This window comes from Pseudopodoces humilis, chromosome 7, assembly GCF_049639895.1.
Source record: "Pseudopodoces humilis isolate 2021_Gansu_Grassland_sample_001 chromosome 7, ASM4963989v1, whole genome shotgun sequence".
NCBI classification, from domain to species: domain Eukaryota; kingdom Metazoa; phylum Chordata; class Aves; order Passeriformes; family Paridae; genus Pseudopodoces; species Pseudopodoces humilis.
In genome coordinates this window covers 52,906,214-52,926,398 of record NC_142206.1, presented here as the reverse complement: position 1 = coordinate 52,926,398, position 20,185 = coordinate 52,906,214, and the positions used below count along the sequence as shown (strand labels likewise).

The 20,185-nt window shown below is 38.7% G+C and overlaps 1 protein-coding gene across 10 annotated transcripts in view; it reads left to right on the top strand.

Annotated features, from left to right (window-relative positions):
• Positions 1–20,185, top strand: part of CDC42BPB (CDC42 binding protein kinase beta) — a 90,842-nt gene that overhangs the window by 26,034 nt on the left and 44,623 nt on the right. For all 10 annotated transcript variants that reach the window (XM_088057178.1, XM_014249849.2, XM_005520108.3 and 7 more), the window contains exons 2-4: positions 2,461–2,552; positions 14,694–14,777; positions 18,328–18,423. In XM_088057178.1, coding sequence (XP_087913304.1) covers positions 2,461–2,552; positions 14,694–14,777; positions 18,328–18,423 — 272 coding nt within the window. The remainder of the gene's footprint in view (positions 1–2,460; positions 2,553–14,693; positions 14,778–18,327; positions 18,424–20,185) is intronic.

The window sequence follows — 20,185 nt, the reverse complement described above, 5'->3', positions numbered from 1 at the left end:
GCAATAATATCCTTCCTTGCAGACTCTATTTCTTCTGTTTATTGAAACTTTAAGTATGTGCTCTGCTTGATACATCATACTTACTAATATTAAAATACAAAACTAATCAAATTTACTTGCTCTTATCTTACACTACTTTATGCATTTCTAAACTGAGTTCCAGTTTTAGTGGCGTGAAGTTTGATGCACTTCCAAGTGGGGAAATTTGTAGATGAAATAATAAAATATTTTGTCGCCAGTCAGCAGAAATGTAAGATATAAAGGGTTTTTTCTGAGTGTACAAGACACCTTGAACTTTGTTAGGTTTGCAAGTTGGTTGTGATCAATTTACAACAACAGGGCTTTTTTATACTTAAATCAATTATTTTATTGTCCAGAGAAGTTGTGGATGCTCCATCCCTGGGAGTGTTCAAGGCCAGGCTGAATGGGACTGAGCAACCTGGTCCGGAGGAAGGTGTGCTTACCCATGGCAGAGGGATTTGAACTAGATGATTTTAAAGACTCCTTCCAACCCAAATCATTCTGTGATTCTTTGATTTAGCTATTCTGTTTATTTAGTAGAATTATTGCTAAAAATTTGCTATTTATTTAAAACAAAAGTTATTATTGGGTTAGTGTCCTCCAGAAATAAAATGCTAGATTTCATGTCCCGTTGAATTCTAGTAACAGAAGCTGTTGTTCTGCAAAATTAGTTCAATGACCAGCATTCTAGTAGCAAACCCATACTTAATAAGAAAACTTTCATGTTTATTTCTTGTCTGCATTTGTGTTTCCTCCATCTGTGTTCATTTGATGGGAAGGAGGTGAGAGAACCTTGCAAAACAGTTGATAAATACCACTGCTGACAGCTGTGATGTACTACTTGTACAGACGTCTGATTGTACTGGTATGGGTCTCTAACTGGTTTGAGGTGGTGATGCTGGGGAAGTTCAGTGGAAATTATTTTGGGTTTGAGGTGATAGTCTCAGTGACCTTGTGGTGAAGGAAAGTGATTGGCATTCCTGCCAAGTTGAAAGAAGTCTAGCAGAAGATCTAGCAGTGTCTCATTTTTAAATTTCATACTTTGGATAGACAAGAAACTCAGTGAAAGGGATATTCTGGCAGAAGTAACACCCTCTTAAATACAAAGAAGCAGCATGGCTGTTCTTCAGTATAGCTTCTTCAGTACAGTTTCTTCATTATTTGAGCAGTTAACATTTTTTTGCTGATAGGTTTTCAGGTATTCTTGGTTAGACTTCATAATACAATTTTCAGTCTCCAGTTCAGACTTCTGTATCTCTGTAGTTTTAATGTTTGATTTGTTTGTGTTAGCATCTGAAATACACCATCAAGGCAGTGACCCCCTCTTGTAGGAATTCTGTTTGGCTTATAACTTATTAGCTTAATCATAATGTAAGGTGAGGTAAAACAGGAATCTGAGCTGAATAACAAGTAGCAGTTCTGTGATGTTTTATTCAGTTGCAGATAGGAAAAAATACATGTGTTGGAAAACTTTGGTCTTTTTAGTCTAAGAGTGTTTGTGATGAGGTGAAGAGCAGCAATCTTTTCGTGCTTAGTTAGAAGAGTAAACTGCTGTCGTGCTTGTGTAAACTCATGCAGTTTGCTTGCACTTGAACCATATTTTTCCTTATTTTCCTTATCTACTTTAGAGTAGTGACTTGTAACAAATGTTCTGTCTAAATAGTGATCCACATGCTGTGATATGCTAGAAATAAATAAAGTATTCTGAATGGGATGTGGAGAGGAGAAAACTGACGGATATGCAGGCATAGTAGAATTTATCCACCAAATATTTTGAGAGATGTCTGGGACCACCAGACAAATAAGTAAGTGTAAGTTAGTTAATCGCTGAACATCTTTTTAGGCTACAGTCCTTCAGTACTTGGTCTAATTGAGATCTAGTGAATGTTGCTTAGCAGAAAAGATAGTTCAAAGCAAAAACCTTAAATTAGCCACAGATCTTATGGGAAATGGTTTCACTGCTGTTGAGTAGAGACAGCTGTCTCTTCAGTTTGGGTTGTTAAAGCCTTAGCTGGTACTAGCTGAAATAATAAAAAGTAAAGTTGCACTCTGCTTAAGAAGAGAATTAATCTAGTGCCTGCAGGGTAGGACATTGTCCATAGGGTTTTCCAGTAATAGATGAGCTCTCCCTTTCACATGGTCCTTCACTGATTCACAAAACACTAAAGAAAGGGGGAAAATCCTTCTGAAAGACCACTTTGCTCTATATTCTTACTAGCAGCAAGACAGAACCATTCATGTGATTGAACTTCTAAAAAATTTTAATTGTTAATTAAACAGTGTAATTAGCTTTTTTCCCACTCTGTAGTTTTAATAGTTGAAAATCTGGTATTGCTCTGGGTGTGCAATGAGTACTTTTGACCTCCAGTTTGTGGGTTGGCTTGTGATGTTTCTTTTTATAATTAAATTTTCTTTTTTTTTTTTTTTTTTGTTAAACAGCAAAACCATTTACAAAATTGGTAAAGGAAATGCAGCTCCATCGAGATGACTTTGAAATTATAAAAGTGATTGGAAGAGGTGCATTTGGAGAGGTAAGAGATTTTTACTTTCAGCTCTAGTAATAAAACTTCCATTGTTTGTGCATCTGATTACTTGTTATAGTTGACACCTGAGGACAAAAGGTTCACACAGATGTGCTAAAATACTTCCAAATATAGGATAGCTAGGTACCTAATGCAAGGTCCCTTTGAAGCAGGTTATTCACTGGTCCAGGTGTGTAATTTCTGTGACTGGCTTTCTGACTTCACTGTAGCTAAACAAGTGTCTCTTGGATGTGTGTATGAATGGGGTGGTCCCTAGCAGCTGCACAGCTGAATTTGGGATCTCTTCTCCCACTTGCCATATGTACTGCTCAGTGCTGCTCTAATTTAACACAGAGCTGGGCTGCTTCTATGGAAGGAGCGCAGAGGCTGCTCCACCCATCTGCCTGTCTCTGTAGCAATCTGGTAATGCAGAAAGACGCATTTGGCTGCCTCAAAGGCTGTTCCCTGTCATCTTTGAAGATCAAAGGCTGCTGGATCTGTTTTTTGGACAGCAAGTTGAGTCATGCTGGGATGATAGGAACGCCTTGTGTTTTGAGGACTCGCCAGTCCCAGGACCCTGGACTGAAGCGTTACTTCTTAATATGTTTGATGAAAGTCTCATCAATCACACAAGCCTGGTAGGGCTTGCCACTGGCAAAAGCATTCACGGGCAACAGGCATAGGATACCTGAGACTTCTGGAGAACCTCAGAGACAACCTTTTCAGCTTTTAAAAACAGGTAACTAAAGTCATAGCTGTCAGCAGAAAAGGTTATTAACTAGAGAATTTCTAGAAGTAAAAAAGCCTTTATATTTCTTTCAGGAAACTTCTTTGAAGTAGTGCCACACTAAACTGAAACACAGAGACTGCCATTAATGGATCTCTTCAGCCCATTAGCACTCGGCTGCAGCTTTTGCTGCCAGTGGCTAAGGATAAGCTTCCTGATCCCCATGTCCTGTTGTCTCCACACAAAGAGCAGTACTCTGCTGTGCCAGGCATTCTTTCCAAGCGTGGTGTGCTCTGGACACCTCAAACTCTTTCATGTAGGGTTTGAATGTGGGACAAGGGTAGCATGCAGCAACCAGAAACTCAGCTAGAGAAACACCAGGACCATACTTCACCTGAGTTCATAAAACAACAAGGTTTCTATGTGCATATGCACTTGGTAGTGGGTGAAGTAATGACTTCATATCCATGTAATTTTAAGCTACTTCAGAAGCTGTTTTTGAGTGAAGTGGACACCTAAGACAGAAATTAATGTTTCAAGAATATCTCTTAATGTACCATCATCTAATGGTGCAGTACCATGTAGTTTACATGTAATCATCATGAACATAGCTGCTGAAGGAAGTGGAGCATTTTAATATAATGTCCAGATAAGCAATAGCACCTTCCCCTGTAAGACAAAAGTTCACTTTCTAGTAGATGTTGAACTTGATGAGTGCAATATCTGTTATAAATAAGGAAGTGTTATCTGAGAGTAATGGAAATACTGCATGAAAATTACTTTTTTCATTTGAGTGATTCACTTGAGTATTATTTGAACACGAATTTTAGAAAAAAAAAATTACTGTAAAAAGTTTGTCAGGAAAAAGCAATAATTGGAAAAATATTGGTTAGGACTGAGAGCTACAAACTTAGTCCAGAAAAGAAGTTTAAGGAGGGAGGTTTATGAGTAGATAAAAGGCCTAAAGGATCAAGACAGTAGTAGGTACCTGTCTGCCTCTCTGTTAGGGTTTTGGTTCAAAGCAGTGGCACAGTTTTGAAGACAATGCCCCCACCTACTGCATGAGGATTTTATTCTCCATGAGCTGGAGAACTTCAGTTCAGTTTCTTCTGGAAGAAACTAACCAGAACCTCCATTCCAGGTGTGCACCAAATGGCCTTTTGGATCCAAGGCCTGCTTAAGAATCAATCACTGGGTTTGACTCTCCTAGCAGCTCCAAAGCATGTTTCGTCCAGGAAATCAGGCTAGATACAGTCTGAAACAAAATTCCTGAGCTGTATACAGTATGGATGGGAAGGCTCAGCACAGGATACTTTGATGTTGTTCTGCTCTTGCTGTGCCAAATGACTTGCTATAGTGGCTGTGATCACTGATATCTAAAGAATTTTAGATTAACGTTTTGGCAGTTTGTCTTTTGGCAGGATTAGAAAAGGTTTCTGGATCTTTTCAGAACTAGACTTGTGATTGCTTTAGCTATCAAGAATGGGAGCCCTTTATAGTGACTTGGAGATGGAGTCAGTGTTGGGAATGCCTTCCCACAGTATAATATTCAAGGAAAGCCTGTTTTCCAGAGTACTTGTTCTGTTCTTTTTTCAAAAGTCGTTCTTCTCTACTTAAGGAATTGACCAGCTGGAAATCTCAGTACAACAGCAGATGAAGCATTTATATACATTTCAAGAGACTTTGGTTTGTATTTGCTAGGGAAGTTTAGGATGACCTTTCTTAGCTTTGGATCAAAGTCTTAAGGTGCATAAAAGATACAAATTCTGGGTAGAAACTTGTATTAATAGTGTTTGGAGTGCCAGAGTCAACAATGTGTTTCATACTCTTTCATTTGGAAAAGCGTGGAACTTTACAAAAGCAATTCACACATCACATCCCGCCAAGCAAAATGAAATTTCACAGAAGTGAAATGAGAAGTATCTTAATTTCATCCTTCTGTTAGAGCTGTGAGTGCTCAGAGGGTCAGTGGTGTCAGTTACCTGTCAATATCACATCTTGTTCATCTCTTATCTAGAAAAGAATCCTTTGACCCTTGTGTATACCACACTGCTATAATTGCCAGATTTTATAGGTATTATAAAATAGTAATTATGTAAAGGTTGACATTCCATAATAAGAAAGTGAAATATAGTTTCTTGAAAGGAACTGGTGGCATCTGACTTGTATAAAATAACACTTGAGCAAACTGAATGGAGGAGCTGTGAGTAATTTTTCCATAGTAATTGCATACATACATGGGAACTATATTGGAAATTACTTGACAGGCTTTATGTGCTAAAAATACATTTTAAGAATACCTATAAAATATTTGTTTAAGTGTATAAAGAAATTAATCAGAATTAAACTAAACATGTTCCTGTTAGAATTTTTAAATACTGAACAGCTAAACAGGGTAGATTTCAAAAAGGATGAAAATTTACATTCCATTCTTCTCAGTTTAGCTTCTTTGGATTTTTTGGAGAATGCCAGCGGCTTTATTCTTCCCAAAGAACTTTTGCATAAATCAGTAACTTTGAAGACATACAGTTTAAACAAAATAAAAGCATGATATTAGTTATTAGTCAGGATCAGTGGTCAATTTTTGCCAGAAAACACATAAGTCAAGGAAGGAAATGTGGTATTTGACCAAAGAGAGGATTGAGAGCATATGTGAGCTTATCCCTGTGAACACAACTACAAAATCAGTATCTACGACAGGTTGATAAAATCACCAAAACACATCTTTACTGGCACGTCAGTACCTATCCCCTTCCCGCACCGCACCGCACCTTCCCGCACCTTCCCTTCCCGCACCTTCCCTTCCCTTCCCGCACCTTCCCTTCCCGCACCTTCCCTTCCCGCACCTTCCCTTCCCGCACCTTCCCTCTTTCCCCCTCTCCCCTCTGTGGCATGTCTGAGAAAGCAAGAGGGAAAATGTTTCTTAAATTCTCATTATTATGCCAGGAGAGAAGCAGCCTAGCTTAGAGCCTAGAGATTTCCTCTGTAGCCACCTTCACACATAAAGGAAGCCAGCCACTTTGCAAGCAGGGTGAGCTGAATGTCTGAATATCCCTCACAGCAGCGTGTAAGGTTCTGACTCAGGAAGTCACTGTCTTGAGAACATAATTTATTTTTTTTTGGAAGTTTCATAGTTTGAAGGAAAGTTTGAAATGTGAGTGCATGACAGTTAGAGTAGCTTGTAATTGAAATGCTAGGAGGAGGATACACTACTCATGGTTCTTCCTCATCTCCTAGGCTGTATTTGCCTGGGTATATACCCAGCTGGGTGGAACATTTTTGTGAGTGCCCAGTGTTACTTTCAGTTTTTCATTTTCCAGGTCATACAGGCAGGTAACTCATGTACAGAGGGGCAACCTCCACAAGGAACAAAACTAATAATAAGTAAAAAGCCCCCTGAAATAAAATCAGAGGTGAAGTGGTTTTCTGTTACCTTATTTTTCTGTTTTGTATGAATAAAATGACTGCAGAAGTCTGTGTTTGTAGACAAGAAAAAGTATTTTGTGTAGCATAAAGTTTTTTATGAACTACACAGAAAACACTACACAAGACTGAAAATCACTTTTGCAAACTACACAGAAGTGAAAATACAGTCTTTAGGAGATTTAAGGAATATCAGCATAGAATGCAAAACTCTTTCAGATTTTCAACCTTTAGAAAATCACACCAAAACAACAAACCAAAAAAGCAATCCACCTGTGGTTTGAAGTTTGCTTGTGCCTGACTGTTCCTTTCATCTAGAAACACCGTGGACCGTTACTTGAAATGAAATGATGTCCTGAGAACCTGTGCTTGGTGGGATTGTGCTTACCTGGGAAACTCAGTTCAGCCTGAGAAGTGCTTTCTGTGTTCTTGTTTGGCTGTGCATGCCAAAGGAACTGGGAGCAATTGTGCAGGGTGAGAGGGGTAGGAAGGGGACAATGTATATGGGGACTGTGGCTCTAAACCCTTGCATGTGCTTCTTTGCAAGGTTCATCTGCCCTCAGTAGTGTATGTCTTTAGGGTCACATGTCCTCATTTTGTCTAAAAGACCATTTAGGTACACTGATGTAGATCAACACATTCCAGTCAAAGTAGCTTTTGAAGGAAGAATGCTTCAAAGTGTACCTTGTTTGAGAACTTGTATTGCATAACATGGCTGACACCTCCTGGAAATTTGGCAGCGTGGGACTGAAACAATTGTTTTCCTTCCCTTGTTTGTTAGCAAGGATTTCTTGAATGAGCAATGCTTACTGTGGTTCCAGCAGAAGGGTGGAACTGCTTGGTCTTGCTTAGCACAAAAATAACTAGAACTCTTAATGTGCCCCACCTAAGTATTACTGTTCTGGATGGATTAGAAATACCTTTTCATGTAAATGCTGTTGTGTACAGACTTGATCTGTGTAGTGTTCAGTAATAATACGTCACCTCAACTTGGGATGCTTAGTCAGAGTGTCACCCGGGATCAACAGAGAGAAAAACGTGTTTCCTGAAGAAAATAATGGCTGAGAGAGAATAAGACTGATCCCCTGTGTACCACAGGTTCTGATCACTGATGTAGTTTCTAATGAGAGAGATACTGAGGTTGCAGTGAGAGTCAGAAGTGAATATGTAAAACCTAAGCTTCCTGTGGTCAGTTGTGCTTGGCAGCAAGAGGCAGAGCTCTTTGTGCCCTTTCCACCTTGTAATCACAGCTGTAGGGTACTGAGTTCAGTGTTTTGATATAATTCTAGAAATTAACCTGGGGCACAGGAGCCTACGGACTGCAGTTAAGGCTGTCTCACCTATTCAAAAGTTTGGTGGTTGTCTTTATTGTCTTTAGGTGCCCAGCAGGGACTATACCTTCCTACATTTTAGATCAACAGAATTCCAAAGTATTGCACACCATATAGGACACTTTCCATTCAACTATTCAAAGAGTCAGAGAATTTAGAATACGATGCAAAAGAAGTATTTAATTAGCTCTGCTTTTCTTTAATATACTCTTCATTAAAAAAAAAGAAAATTAAATCAAAGCAAGCTATTTTCTGCTGTGGAAATGGAAGAAGAAAGAAGCTGCTTTGTTTTGAAAATGCTTCAAAAGAGCTGGTTGCTATCTCAGTCCTCCCCAGCTCTGTGTTTGTGTGGCAGCAGCAAGTAACTATGGAGACAGGCAGGTTACAAGGAGCTGGAGAGACACACGCAGTTCATTGTGGTGCTGCTGTGAGAGCAGCCATTTGTCTCTGCAAACCCCCCGGTCCTGAGGAACAGCTTAGGTGCTATTTGGGGCCTTTATTCTTCTTCTGTGGAATCTTTCTGGCTGGTACTTGTAAAGGATTTCTTATTTGCACAATATGAAGATATACAATGCATGCTCAAAAAAACCTGATTTTGGTTTGGAAATCTGCACCATGGCTTATGAACTGTATCAAAAGACACTCTGGTTTTTAAATTTATATGTAAAATAGACATTAAAAAACTGATACAGCAGCCCAGACCAGTTTTTCCTCAAAGATGCAGTATTAAAACTATCAACTGATGAGCTCTATATTAAAGACTTTTTCCTATCTGAAAGTGTTAGGAGGATAAAGTAGTTTCTGCAGTGTTTTTTGCCGTAGCTGGTGTTCAAGATATCAATAGCATGAGACAGAAATAGTAGAGTAAAAGTGGCATAAACAAGCTTTAACCAAGGGAAATGAATGTAATATTAAATTATAAATCTGGTAATAAGACATTATGGGTAAATTGTTTACATCTGAAATGACATTTTGTCTCTTCTCCCAGTTGAAAGGCTTGACTAAAATCTCTTCTCAAATGTGTAAAGTCTTTCCAAGTTCCTGTCAAAGGTTAATTCATGGTATTTTACACTCTTTTATCCATGTAATTTTATTGTCCGTTAGATTGAGGAGATCTTTGATCATCCACTTCTATTGATGTCCTTCCTTCCATTTTTATTTTTACATAGAATGGTTTTGGTTGGAAGGAGCTTTAAAGAGTCTCTCATTCCAACACCTCTGTCATGGGCAGGGGACACCTTTCACTAGACTATGTTGTTCAGAACCCCATCCACCTCAGCCTTCAATAATAACAATAATGCTTTTTTTTTTTTCTTTTTTTAGCAAGTAAGGCTTTTTCTATTCCCACAATAGTGGAATGAGAGGCTCTTTAGTTTCTTGATCACCTCAATCGTCCTCTTTCACACCTGCTCCAGATGAAGTTTATTTTTCTAACGTGTGGCTGTGTGTAGTTTCCAGTGAGTTTGTATTGCAAGGCAGTAATGTTTACCCATCCCCAGTGGTGTGTATCTGCCTGTGAATTCCAGATTTAGTTTGCCTTTTTTCTTAACTACCTGGCATTATGAGCTGTTTGAACAAGTATTAATCATCTATATGTCTGTGTTCCTCTTCTTTTCAGCTGAGAACATTTTGCAGTTTCACTTTATTCCTGTAAGTCAAGTCCTTAAAGATAAGTTTTACCTGAAAGTTTAAGGTGCCATGAGCATGAATAGTGTTGTAGTGGGTTTTTTTGTCTTTATTTTTGAAATTAATGCCAGCATGATTTTTAAGAAGTATTTGTTAGCTGTCTTAATTGTATTCTGGAAAGCCAGTCTTATATTTAAATGATTTCTGCACTTTATTGCACCATACTTTCTATTTACATAAAAGAAAACTTGTAACTTGATGCTGCTTACTAATGCTGATCATGTCATTCAAAGGGCAAAGTACAGTGGTGGGAAGTTCTGTCATGTCTGTAGAGTATGATTTGGCTCAGATTCACACCATGTAGATTTCATTGGAACACTGGGAAAGGTGGAACTTGACCTGGGATGGCTTTGCACAGTGCAGCCCTAAATGTCAGAATTGAGTGAGTTTTGAAGATCAAAACATAGCAAAATACTCATATAAAACAATTCAAGAAGCAAAATACTAACTCTTGTTGAAGTCTAGAAAAGCTACTTTAGCTATATTTGTTCTTTATTTTATTTTATTGCACTACAAGTGAAACAGAGCTTTGAGACACAAAATACAGGAAGGAAATGGATGGCAGAAGCAATACAAATCTGATAGGGTGTTGTGGCTTGTAGTTACCACAGATGGATCTCAGTTATGCTTTAGCCCCACTTGTCATACTTTTTTTGACATAAATATGTCTAAAGTTGGTTGAAGTGTAGGCACTAGGATTCATTAGGCTTTCTGAAATCCTTGAGGAAGCATACTTGAGCTTTATTGCAGTTTTCCTGTTGCCTCAGTCTTGAGCAGGACAAGTCATAGTGATGCTAATCAAATCAGGTCGTAAACAATCCATACAGGCTGGAAGGGGGGTTGCAGTGATGGGGGAACCCTTGCATCTGCCATTTATTTCTTGTCACATTTTTAAGACTTAATAAAACAGAATTACCTAAATATCTACCAGACTACTCTGGGATTATTGAGCATTTGGCCCCCCTGCTTCTGCATTCCAGCCTGGAATTATGAGATGCAAATTGGGAGTAAGTTTTAATTTCCTTAGTTTGAGATGGGTATTAAAAGTGGTAGTTCTGGGCCAAAGATGTGTGGGTTGGTTAGCCCATGTCCCACCCTTTTGGCCAGGTAGAGAAGTGTAGGGAAAAAATACAAGGACAGAGCAGAGCTGCATTTTCAGTTTCCAGTGGCTGAGGGTTCAGGGACTCCCCAACCCACCCCTTTAACTCAGTGGTCAGTAGTCACTGATGTCCACACTGCAATATGTGTTACTCGGGTATTAAGCATAAATTTAAATGTATTTAAATACTTTCTGAATACTTAGGTGGCCACGGCAGCCTGTGGCTGAGTTCCAGAACTTTTGTGTGACAATAATACTTCCTTTTTGTTAACTAACTGTGTACTAACTCTTGTTGCTTTTTTTTTTATTTGATGCTTTTCAATGTCTGTGTTATGAGAAATGGCAAATTATTGTTCTCTGTTCATTCTCTCCATGACATACATGGTTTCCTGTGTGTCTCATAGCTGTTACCTCTTCCAGGCCTGGAATATTTTAGGCTATTACATCTTCTTGAGAAGCTGTTTTATCATACCTGTGCATGTACATTTTTTTTCCTTTCATTATCCCTAGCATACTTTTTTTTTTTTTTTTAACTTCTAATACAGTGTAAATTGTATTAAGCTTGGAAACGTAGAGTGAACACCAATAAAAAATTCTGGTCTGTGAATAACATGAGCACTTGTTCAGTCAGTAGACTTTTAAACACTGAAGACAGAAACTTGTTCTTAAAGCAGACATTTGTAGCAGCCTACAAATATACGTCCTTTGGAATACCTCTGAATACCAACTGAATGGTTTTTCCTTACATTAGTAGATGTGGTGGATCAATATGTAGGATAAAACCCATCATATTTAAAACCAGACATCTTGCATGGTTAGCACAACTGCAGAGGCCTCTGTTTGATCTCCTAAAGTGGTCAGTGTGGTTATTGTAACTGAATTTAAGGTATGCCAGAGAAGGAAGAATTAATATAAAAGTAAGAAAAAACAACTCCACTGCAGCCTCTCAGAAAGAGACAAAGCATTATATGACAAAAATAAACTTAGAAATGCTGCCACCTGATGAAGAAAGTAAAAGAAAGGTAACTTGAGTAAATGCTGAGGTATTTTAAGAAAGGATCTTTTCCAATATTGTAACAGTATTCTTCCTTATAATAGCACTGAGTTTTTCAGGGCGTAGTTTCATTTGTGCTTCCCTCTTTAAGTTCAGACATCAATGAAGTTTGAGTTACGCTTTTCTGTATGTTTTCTTTCTAAAAAAATAAAAATCCTAATTATTTGAATTGGTTGGGAAGTCAGGCAAAAATTCTGTCTGCTCTGTGAGATACCTTCAGCAGGACCAAGATTTCTTTCTTTCCAGACATAAAATTCATGGGGAATTACCTAATTTGCTGTGTGGTTCAATGAATTTTTCTGCTGACACGAGAAGCTGTCCCCCTGTCACCCTTATAAATAAAGCAGCAGTGTGTTTACTGGTGCCGTAACTTGATAACCACTTAATGTGAAAATATGAGTCAGCTTTCTTTTTATGAACTGTACTTTTTCTTCCACAGAAGACAATTATCTTCCTCCACAAAGTTTAAATTGGTCTTTTTAAAGCAGTCTTTTCAGTTGAAAATAAATAGCACTAATATAGCTAGTGACTGGGGAATTGCTAAATAAGTCTGTCCTACAGATTTGGCATCCTTTCTTCTTTTCCTTTCTTCTTTTTCCAGGCCTGTTTCATTTGCTGCTTTGTTCTAACATTTGCAAAGCTCCTCAGCTGTGCCTGCCCTCCATGATGCCAGGCTTCCATTGCTCCTCAGGACTTGAGCACGCTCCAAACTTGTGATACCCTGCAATGCTTTTGGACAGTGATGGCATTAGATGAAGTGCGGTGCATGTCTATCTGGGTTCTGATTTGTGCACTGTATTTGTACTTAAATGGCTTAGCAGTTCTAGTGTTGTGACGTTACGAAACTTGAATGTTGCTGCACCAGGGCTCAGAGAGCTATGCTTGCAAATTGCATCAGCCCCAGAGCATTGGTTCATTCCTCTGCAGCAGGTAACTTTCATGCTGCTCTGTTCCTGTCCCTGCACTGGAGGTGTGTGCATTTCCTGAGTCACCATGTTCTGTCTGGAACAGTTTAAAAACTGTAGTGGGTAACGTTAGCATCTTGCAGTTTCTCAAAAGCTGTTAATGCGCTGTTTGACTTACAGTGTGCCTTCAGCTGGATCAGGGTAATGACCCAATTAAGTGAATGGGGAGAGGTTTTTACAATTACTTTTAACTGTGATGAGGAGAGGAGCAATGCTGTTTACATTTAAGGCCATTACTGAAGGTCGGTTGAACAGTTTCATATGTGCCAAGGAGCCTCGTGTGTTTGGTTGAGACTTTCTTGCTCATTCTTCCCCTGCAGCATGAGCAGTGTCTGTGGGAGGTGTTTCTAGGCCTGGAGACATTGGGGTTGTAATGTAGCTCTGGATATTCCACTTCACTTAGAGAAGCTGCTGCTTAGTGCTGTGCCTTTCCCAGCTGCATCCAGGGCCAGATTCCCCTGTCTTTCCTGCAGTGGTACCTTTTTTCAGAGCTGTGTGGTCTGTTACATGACTGTGCAGGTGTATACAAGGTGCTGTCACCCACTATGTGACCTGGTGAGTGGAGCTTCACTCACTGAGGTGTGGAGGGCTGAGCTGTGTACCTGCAGGGTGAAATTTCTGTGTAAATGTGAAGATCCTGTTCTTGTGGTACTGGAGAAGCAGCAGTTTCCCTGCCCCTCACTTGGAACTTCTTTCCTGTTAAGGTGCAGGTTGATGCTATGTTTCCCTCTTCCCTCCTCAGGACTTAAGACTTTTTGTAATGTGGCTCTGCTTGATGCACTATTCCAACCTTATTTTGTAGTCAGCAGCTTCTTAAAGCTGCTGTGGCTGAAGCCTTTCTAGGTAAGAGTTTTTAAGCAACAGAAGAGGCAAGGTGATGTCATTCCTTTTCACACAGCTATTCAGAGCTCTGTTGGAAGCAATGAAAGCTGGTTGGTTTTCTGCTTCTGAAACAGAGATGAGCTGAGAAGCAGTAGAAATAGCAGTAGAAATATTCAAGCAGACTGTGTATAGTCCTGTGAAAATGTTGCTGTATTAGTCATGATGCCTGTTTTTCTTTTCCCAACTGGAAGAACTTTGTGGAAATGATGGTGTTACCATAAGAATTAATTTTGGTCTTTGAGAATACAAGTCTTGGTCAAAATAAAGTCTTGGAATTCCTAAGCCTTGAAGTTTTTGTATTCTTTTTTTTTTTCTTCCACTTACAGCTGTGTGCAGAGCTACTGTTCATAATAGATCAGTGTAAGCAAGTCTAATACACAGGATACATAGTAAAATGTTGTAAGCAAAATGGTGAATAAATAAATGAATATTTTTTTTCTTTTAAAATATCTGTAAACGGTACACAAAAGTATGCTAATGTGCAATACCTTTCAAGTTTCTGAGACCTGAAATGTGAAAACAAATTAGTCAAATGTAGTGTACTTCTATTGACAGCAGCCTTTCTTGTTTTCTCAGGCTGCCCTTTTAAATGTTGCCGCACTGGCTGCAGGCATGGCTACAAGCCTCACTTGTTTTTGGGAAACAATGCAGCTTTACTACACATCTTCATATGAAAAACTTCATGCTCCTCCTGTATCATCCCCTATGTACTTCATCATGAGCTGTTGACCACACATGGTGCATCAAGCACAGAGTAGTAATGTTGGAGGAATACAGAAGGAGCAAAGACTCAGACTGCAGTTTATCAGTGTGTCAGTTGATGACTGATGACTCCTTAGTAACTTTTATTTTATGGATTTGTGAACATTAAGCTGTTTGAAAACTGTATTTCTCTGACCGTGCTTTTGTGTGATACTGATCTCTTTAAATACTGTATTTTTCTGACCATGCTTCTGTTAAATAAAGGTATCTTATTATTTCAGGTTGCAGTTGTTAAAATGAAGTGTACAGAGCGCATTTATGCAATGAAAATTCTAAATAAATGGGAAATGCTTAAAAGGGCAGAGGTAAGTAATACAGTTTTTTAACACAGAGAATTTTTAAAATGGCATTACATTGAAGCTCTTCCAGATTAGGAAGAATTATTTCATGAGTATAGGAGCTTCGTTCTTTTCTCTTTTTTTTTTTTCCCTTAAGCTGTTTTAATGCAATCAAGTCTGACAGTCCCTTCCAGGCATCTGTTGTTCTCAACATTACTGTGTATTCATTTACCAGACAGTCTGCCCTAGTTCTTACCCTGAATTTATTGGCCAGATTTTTGTTTACAGTAAAGGCAAGTTAAAGACTACATGAAAGCTGAGATTGGTGCTACTATGGCATTCACAGCTGTATACAAAAATGTTATGTAAAAGGTCTTTCTTCTCTTCCATTCAGAAAGCATGCATTAAGGAGCTTTGCATCCTACAGTTTGTAACAGGATTTATATAGCTAGTAAAACTATAACTAAATATTTTGGAATCAGATTCAGATTGTAAAACAAAATGTGTTAAGAAGGTAAATCTGTTTAAGAAGGGTTTTTTTGGCAAAAGGAGGTGTACACTGTCACAACAAATTGTGTGAATGTAGAGGCAAATAGGTACTTCACACATTAGGAAAAGAATACTGAGAATACACAGTGGGAAGCAGCTTTCTAGGATAGGTTTTTCTAGGATACTTACTCCTCCATGGTAGAGGAAAACCTTATGGCACATATATAATATTATGTAAATTAGCAGATAAATGGGCAATAGATTTTAAGAGAAAAGACATGTAGTACATCAGGAGTTGCAATAGTTCTGTTCAGGGGTGAGCAATAGCACTTTTGCTGAGGTGTGAGCTTGCTGACCCTTCCCTGTCCCATTCTTCTGTCCCCTTCCTGACACCACCCTCCCCCTAGCCTGCCCTTCCTAGTCCCTCCCTTCCTTTCAGTGAGTCAGTGCCAGGCCTTTTCCTGTGACAAAATCTCCTCCTTCTTGTTAAGCCCCTCTTCACCGCTGCCTTTGCCTGATTTAGTCACACTCTGTCCATCCATCCATCCATCCATGCACTTCTCTAGAGTCGGCAGCAGCCACTGCCTCCCAGCTCTCCTTTGAGCTGTCAGGAGATTTCACACCCTGGGCTGTGCTGCATCAGCGATTCTGCATTAAGCCTTTCCCTGTAGGAGAGAAATTTGGTGCCCTTTATACGCAGATTTCAGCTGTGTTAATTCACTGGTCAGTACAGAATTATTTTAAACACAAATGTTTGCAGGGGTCTCCCAAACTCTAATGGAAATAGCACTATGCTGCCTTACTTCAATCATTTTTAAAGTAATTTCATTAAGTGGCTTCAGGAGATGCAGCTTTTGCATGTAGAGAAGACAGCTGTTTACAAATTGCATTCTAACCATTCAACTGACTTGTCTTACCCTCCCAGGCAGGCATGAAAGATGTATAATGAGCAATAGTTTTTCCAGTGAAAACTTAGGAAAAGTAACAGTCAGAAAAAGTTTTCTTTCTGCTGATTTTCCCCATCTACAGAGGACAATAAAGGAGCTGTCTTCTCTGCAGGACTGCTTTGTCTTTTCCTGTTCAGTTTGCTCGCTTGATTCGCCTTTTCTGGATAAGCAGGACGTTACAACCTGCATATCAAGTTCATGCAACATCTGGGTGTTAAAAATTTCCCAAATGTGGTATAACCTGTTAGATTTTTAAATGAAGACTGCAAGAATACAGTAGCCTTTTAAACTGAGTGTTCCATTGAAAAAGCAGACTTCAAGTATTTTATTAATCCACTGCATCTAGTATTATATAAAATTATTATTATTTTTATTATTACTACTACTACTACTACTACTGGTTTAAGAAGCATGTTGTTACACTGGTTTGTGTTTGTTGTGCATGACATTGAACATAGCAAAATACTGCTTATTCATGTACTAGCTGCAAGAAAATAACCCCATATGGTTGGAAGAGGACAGGTTAGTGAATATCGCCTGACATCCATAAACAGGTTGGAAGCAAAAATAGGCATGCCATTTATGTTGATAAGGACCATTTGTAGTCGTTGTTCTCACAGCAAAATACATAGTCATTAGTGTATTACTGTTGACAGTTCCAAATAAGTCCTGACTGGCTGATTAGGTAGCCTGTCATGCTTTTTTCATGTCACGTCTCAAGGCCTTTTAAGCTAGTGTAAGCAGAGAAAGAGAATTTTATGCTCTGAATTCATGATGCAGTGTTCAGCAGCATTACTAGGTTTTCAGTGTTCATAACATTCCCCTGCTATTTGAGGTTGCACAGTGAACTGGATCAAGGGACCGATGTCTTCGAAAATAAACTAGTTTTCTGTGTTGGCAGCCTCCTCACATCATGGTGCCAGGAGAGCTGAGAAGTGCTGTGCTCTGGTGCTGTGGGAAGGGGATAGGATTACTTGGCGCTGCTGTAGCTGCCAGTCCTTTCTGCAGAGCGCTACTTTGGCCTTGCATTCATAAACCATTAAACCACTCAGTTGGCATTTAATTACAATTTAGTTGTCTTTCCACCAGTGATTACTAATTTACAATGTGACCACAGCATGGTCTTCAGTAAAAATGCAGATTGAATTTTGCTTCCTTTGAGGGGAAAATAGTTGGAGATTAATTTCTAAGGTGCAGTCAGTATATGATAAGGCTTGGGCTTCCCAGGCACATTTCCATAGTACATTTTCTAAGACATCTGAAGAAGTGGCAATGACAAAAAAAAAAATCAGTTCTTTTCTAGAACCCAAACACTTCAATCTGTAGCTATCAAATATCCTGATAATGCCTCTCTGGATTGAGAAGAGTCCCAAGGTCTGTTTCATAATAGTTCTGATCCAATAAAAACATTAATATATTTTTATTGGGGAGTACTCGCTTGAAGTTTATGAAAGGTGGTTTTATGCAAAGATGTTGGGAAAACCTGTTACACAGAGCTTGCTTCTCTGAAGTGCTGCAGTGTGACATTTGAAGTAAAGATTATTGAAAATGAAAATGTGTTATACTGGACAAAGATAAGACAGTAATGGTAAAATATGGTTATTTCCGATAGTGTGTTAGCAGTGTCTGGAACTGGGACTGTAGTGTAATAAAAGTAGACATGAAATGGTTTTCATAAAGGTCTTTATCAGAAGAATCAGACTTACTTCCCTAGAGCCATTATCTTTCTGCTGCAGATGGTGATAAGTTATTATTTTCTGACTTTTAAAAATATTTGGTTAAACAAAGGTTTATCTTTGACTCAAACTGGTTTGTGGGCTTTTTGGTGTTGGAGGGTGTTGTGTGTTGGTGCGGAGGTTTTGGATTTGGGCAGGGGAGAGGGGGTGGTGGGTTTTTTCATTTGGTTAGGGTTTTTGGTTTGGTTTGGTTTTTTAAAGTCACAGTCAGGATTAGAGTGACTGAATGCCTGACTGAAACCTGCAGAGATTCCCTGGCATGTCACTTGTGTAGACTGAATTCCAGTGAATAGAGACCTCTGTTCAGTAATTTGAAATAATCCCATAAAACATCCATATATATTCATCCTGTGAAAACTGCTTGTTGATGTTGACAATGGCTTTTCTCCCTCTCTCTTCCTTTAGACAGCTTGCTTCCGAGAGGAGAGAAATGTCTTGGTGAATGGAGACTGTCAGTGGATTACTACATTGCACTATGCCTTTCAAGATGAGAACTATTTGGTATGTTTGATTAATCAGGAAATAAAACTCTGGGTTGTGAAATAACTTTATTTTTGGAATATTTTAAAAACGTTAGTGCATTAAATCAATCCACCTCATGCCTCACAGCAGTGTTTAAACATTCTCGTTTTCTCCTTGAAGCCAAACTTCAAAGGGACTGACTGTAACTCCAGGAGAGTGAAAAAGTTGTGTAGGACTGTAGTACATAGAGATTCAGTTAAGCATCCTAAATTAATTAATCTGCCCTTGCATAAAAAAATGCCGTGTTCAAATTTAGTATTTTGGATAAGGTTGCTATTAAGTAATCTGAGATGTGTTAACTCTATGAAAGTAAGAAATATTTTATTTTAAACTTTCACAGTGTCTTTTAAAGCAAGATTTTGTTTTAAACTGGCAAAAGTAATTTAAAAGTTTGGTGTTTTAAAATCATTAGGGTAAAAAAAAGCCTGTTTCTTACAAGTATTTCTATAAAGTGTGTTTTTAAATTAGCAGATTGGTCATCTCAGTAATTTGAGAGACTTCAGCAAACATTTATAAAGAAAATCTGTATTCTTGTGACATTTCTTTGTGATTGATTACTAGAACTGTGACATACAAGCTCTGTTTGCTTTAGTCACAGAATACAGCAGAGTACTGGTTAAGAGTAAAGTCAGTAAAGCCCCAGTATTCTGCAATATACAGAACCATACAGCTTCCCTGTGGCTACTTCAGGCTGGGTTTGAAAACCTGCTGTTTCTGTAACATCTGACATAGCTGTAGTGTCAAAGTTTTCACTTCTTAACACTTCACTAGCATGATAGCAGGTCAAGGATATAAATAAGAGAAAATGTATTGATAAAAGACTGCCAAAGAGTTCAGGAGCTAAGTAAGAGTTAGCAAATACTCCAACACTTCCACAGATGCTGAGACAAAACACATTACTTGTCATGTTTGGAGTATTTTTAGAATAACAAGCAGACAGTAGGAAAATAAGTAGTCACATCTTAGGCCCTCATTTACAGGCTATTTCCATTGAATGGTTTGTGATAGGTCCAGATTTTCATCTCTCACAGTTTAGCTATCTCTGGCACTGCCTCATGATTTCAAGTCAGGTTGTAGTTTCAAATTCTCACAGAACCATCCTTCAGACTTGCATAAAAAGCATCCAGTTTTGTATTTCCAAGTAGCTTGTAAGAATGGAGGTACCTAAGGAAAAGGTGTTAGCTGTGTGAGATAACAAGCAATAGCAAAGACAGCATAGAGGGGGCATCTTTTCCCAAAGTTCTCAAAGGTGTTTAGATATTAAAGTTTCACCTGACAGCAGAATGTAGACATCTAATTTAAGATCCAGTATCTAAGAAGGCAGCAGTTCTGCTTGATAGCCAAAGTCAGCAAGCAGATGCCCAACTTGCCTGAGGCCTGCTTCTGCATGTGCATTGGAAGGTGCTGAGATGCTGCCTTCCAATTTGGTCTGTTACTCAGAAACCATCTCCTGTAAATGTAAATGTCTGGTGCTCGCAGATGGAGTGGATCCACAGCTCAGTCACCATTGTAAATGATGCATGGAGAAAAGGTGAAACACATCAAGAAATCAATTAATCTGAAAACCTGGACAGAAGGTTCTCTTCTGTACCATCTAGTACTTGTTTAGGGACTAGAAGATCTCTGTTCAGTTCTTTTTGGAGCTTGAAGTTTATAGCTGTGTTTCCTCATCCTGGAGAGTGCTGCCTTGTTACAAAACCTGGGCAGATTTGGTTTACTTTTTAGCTGTGCTGTTAATCCA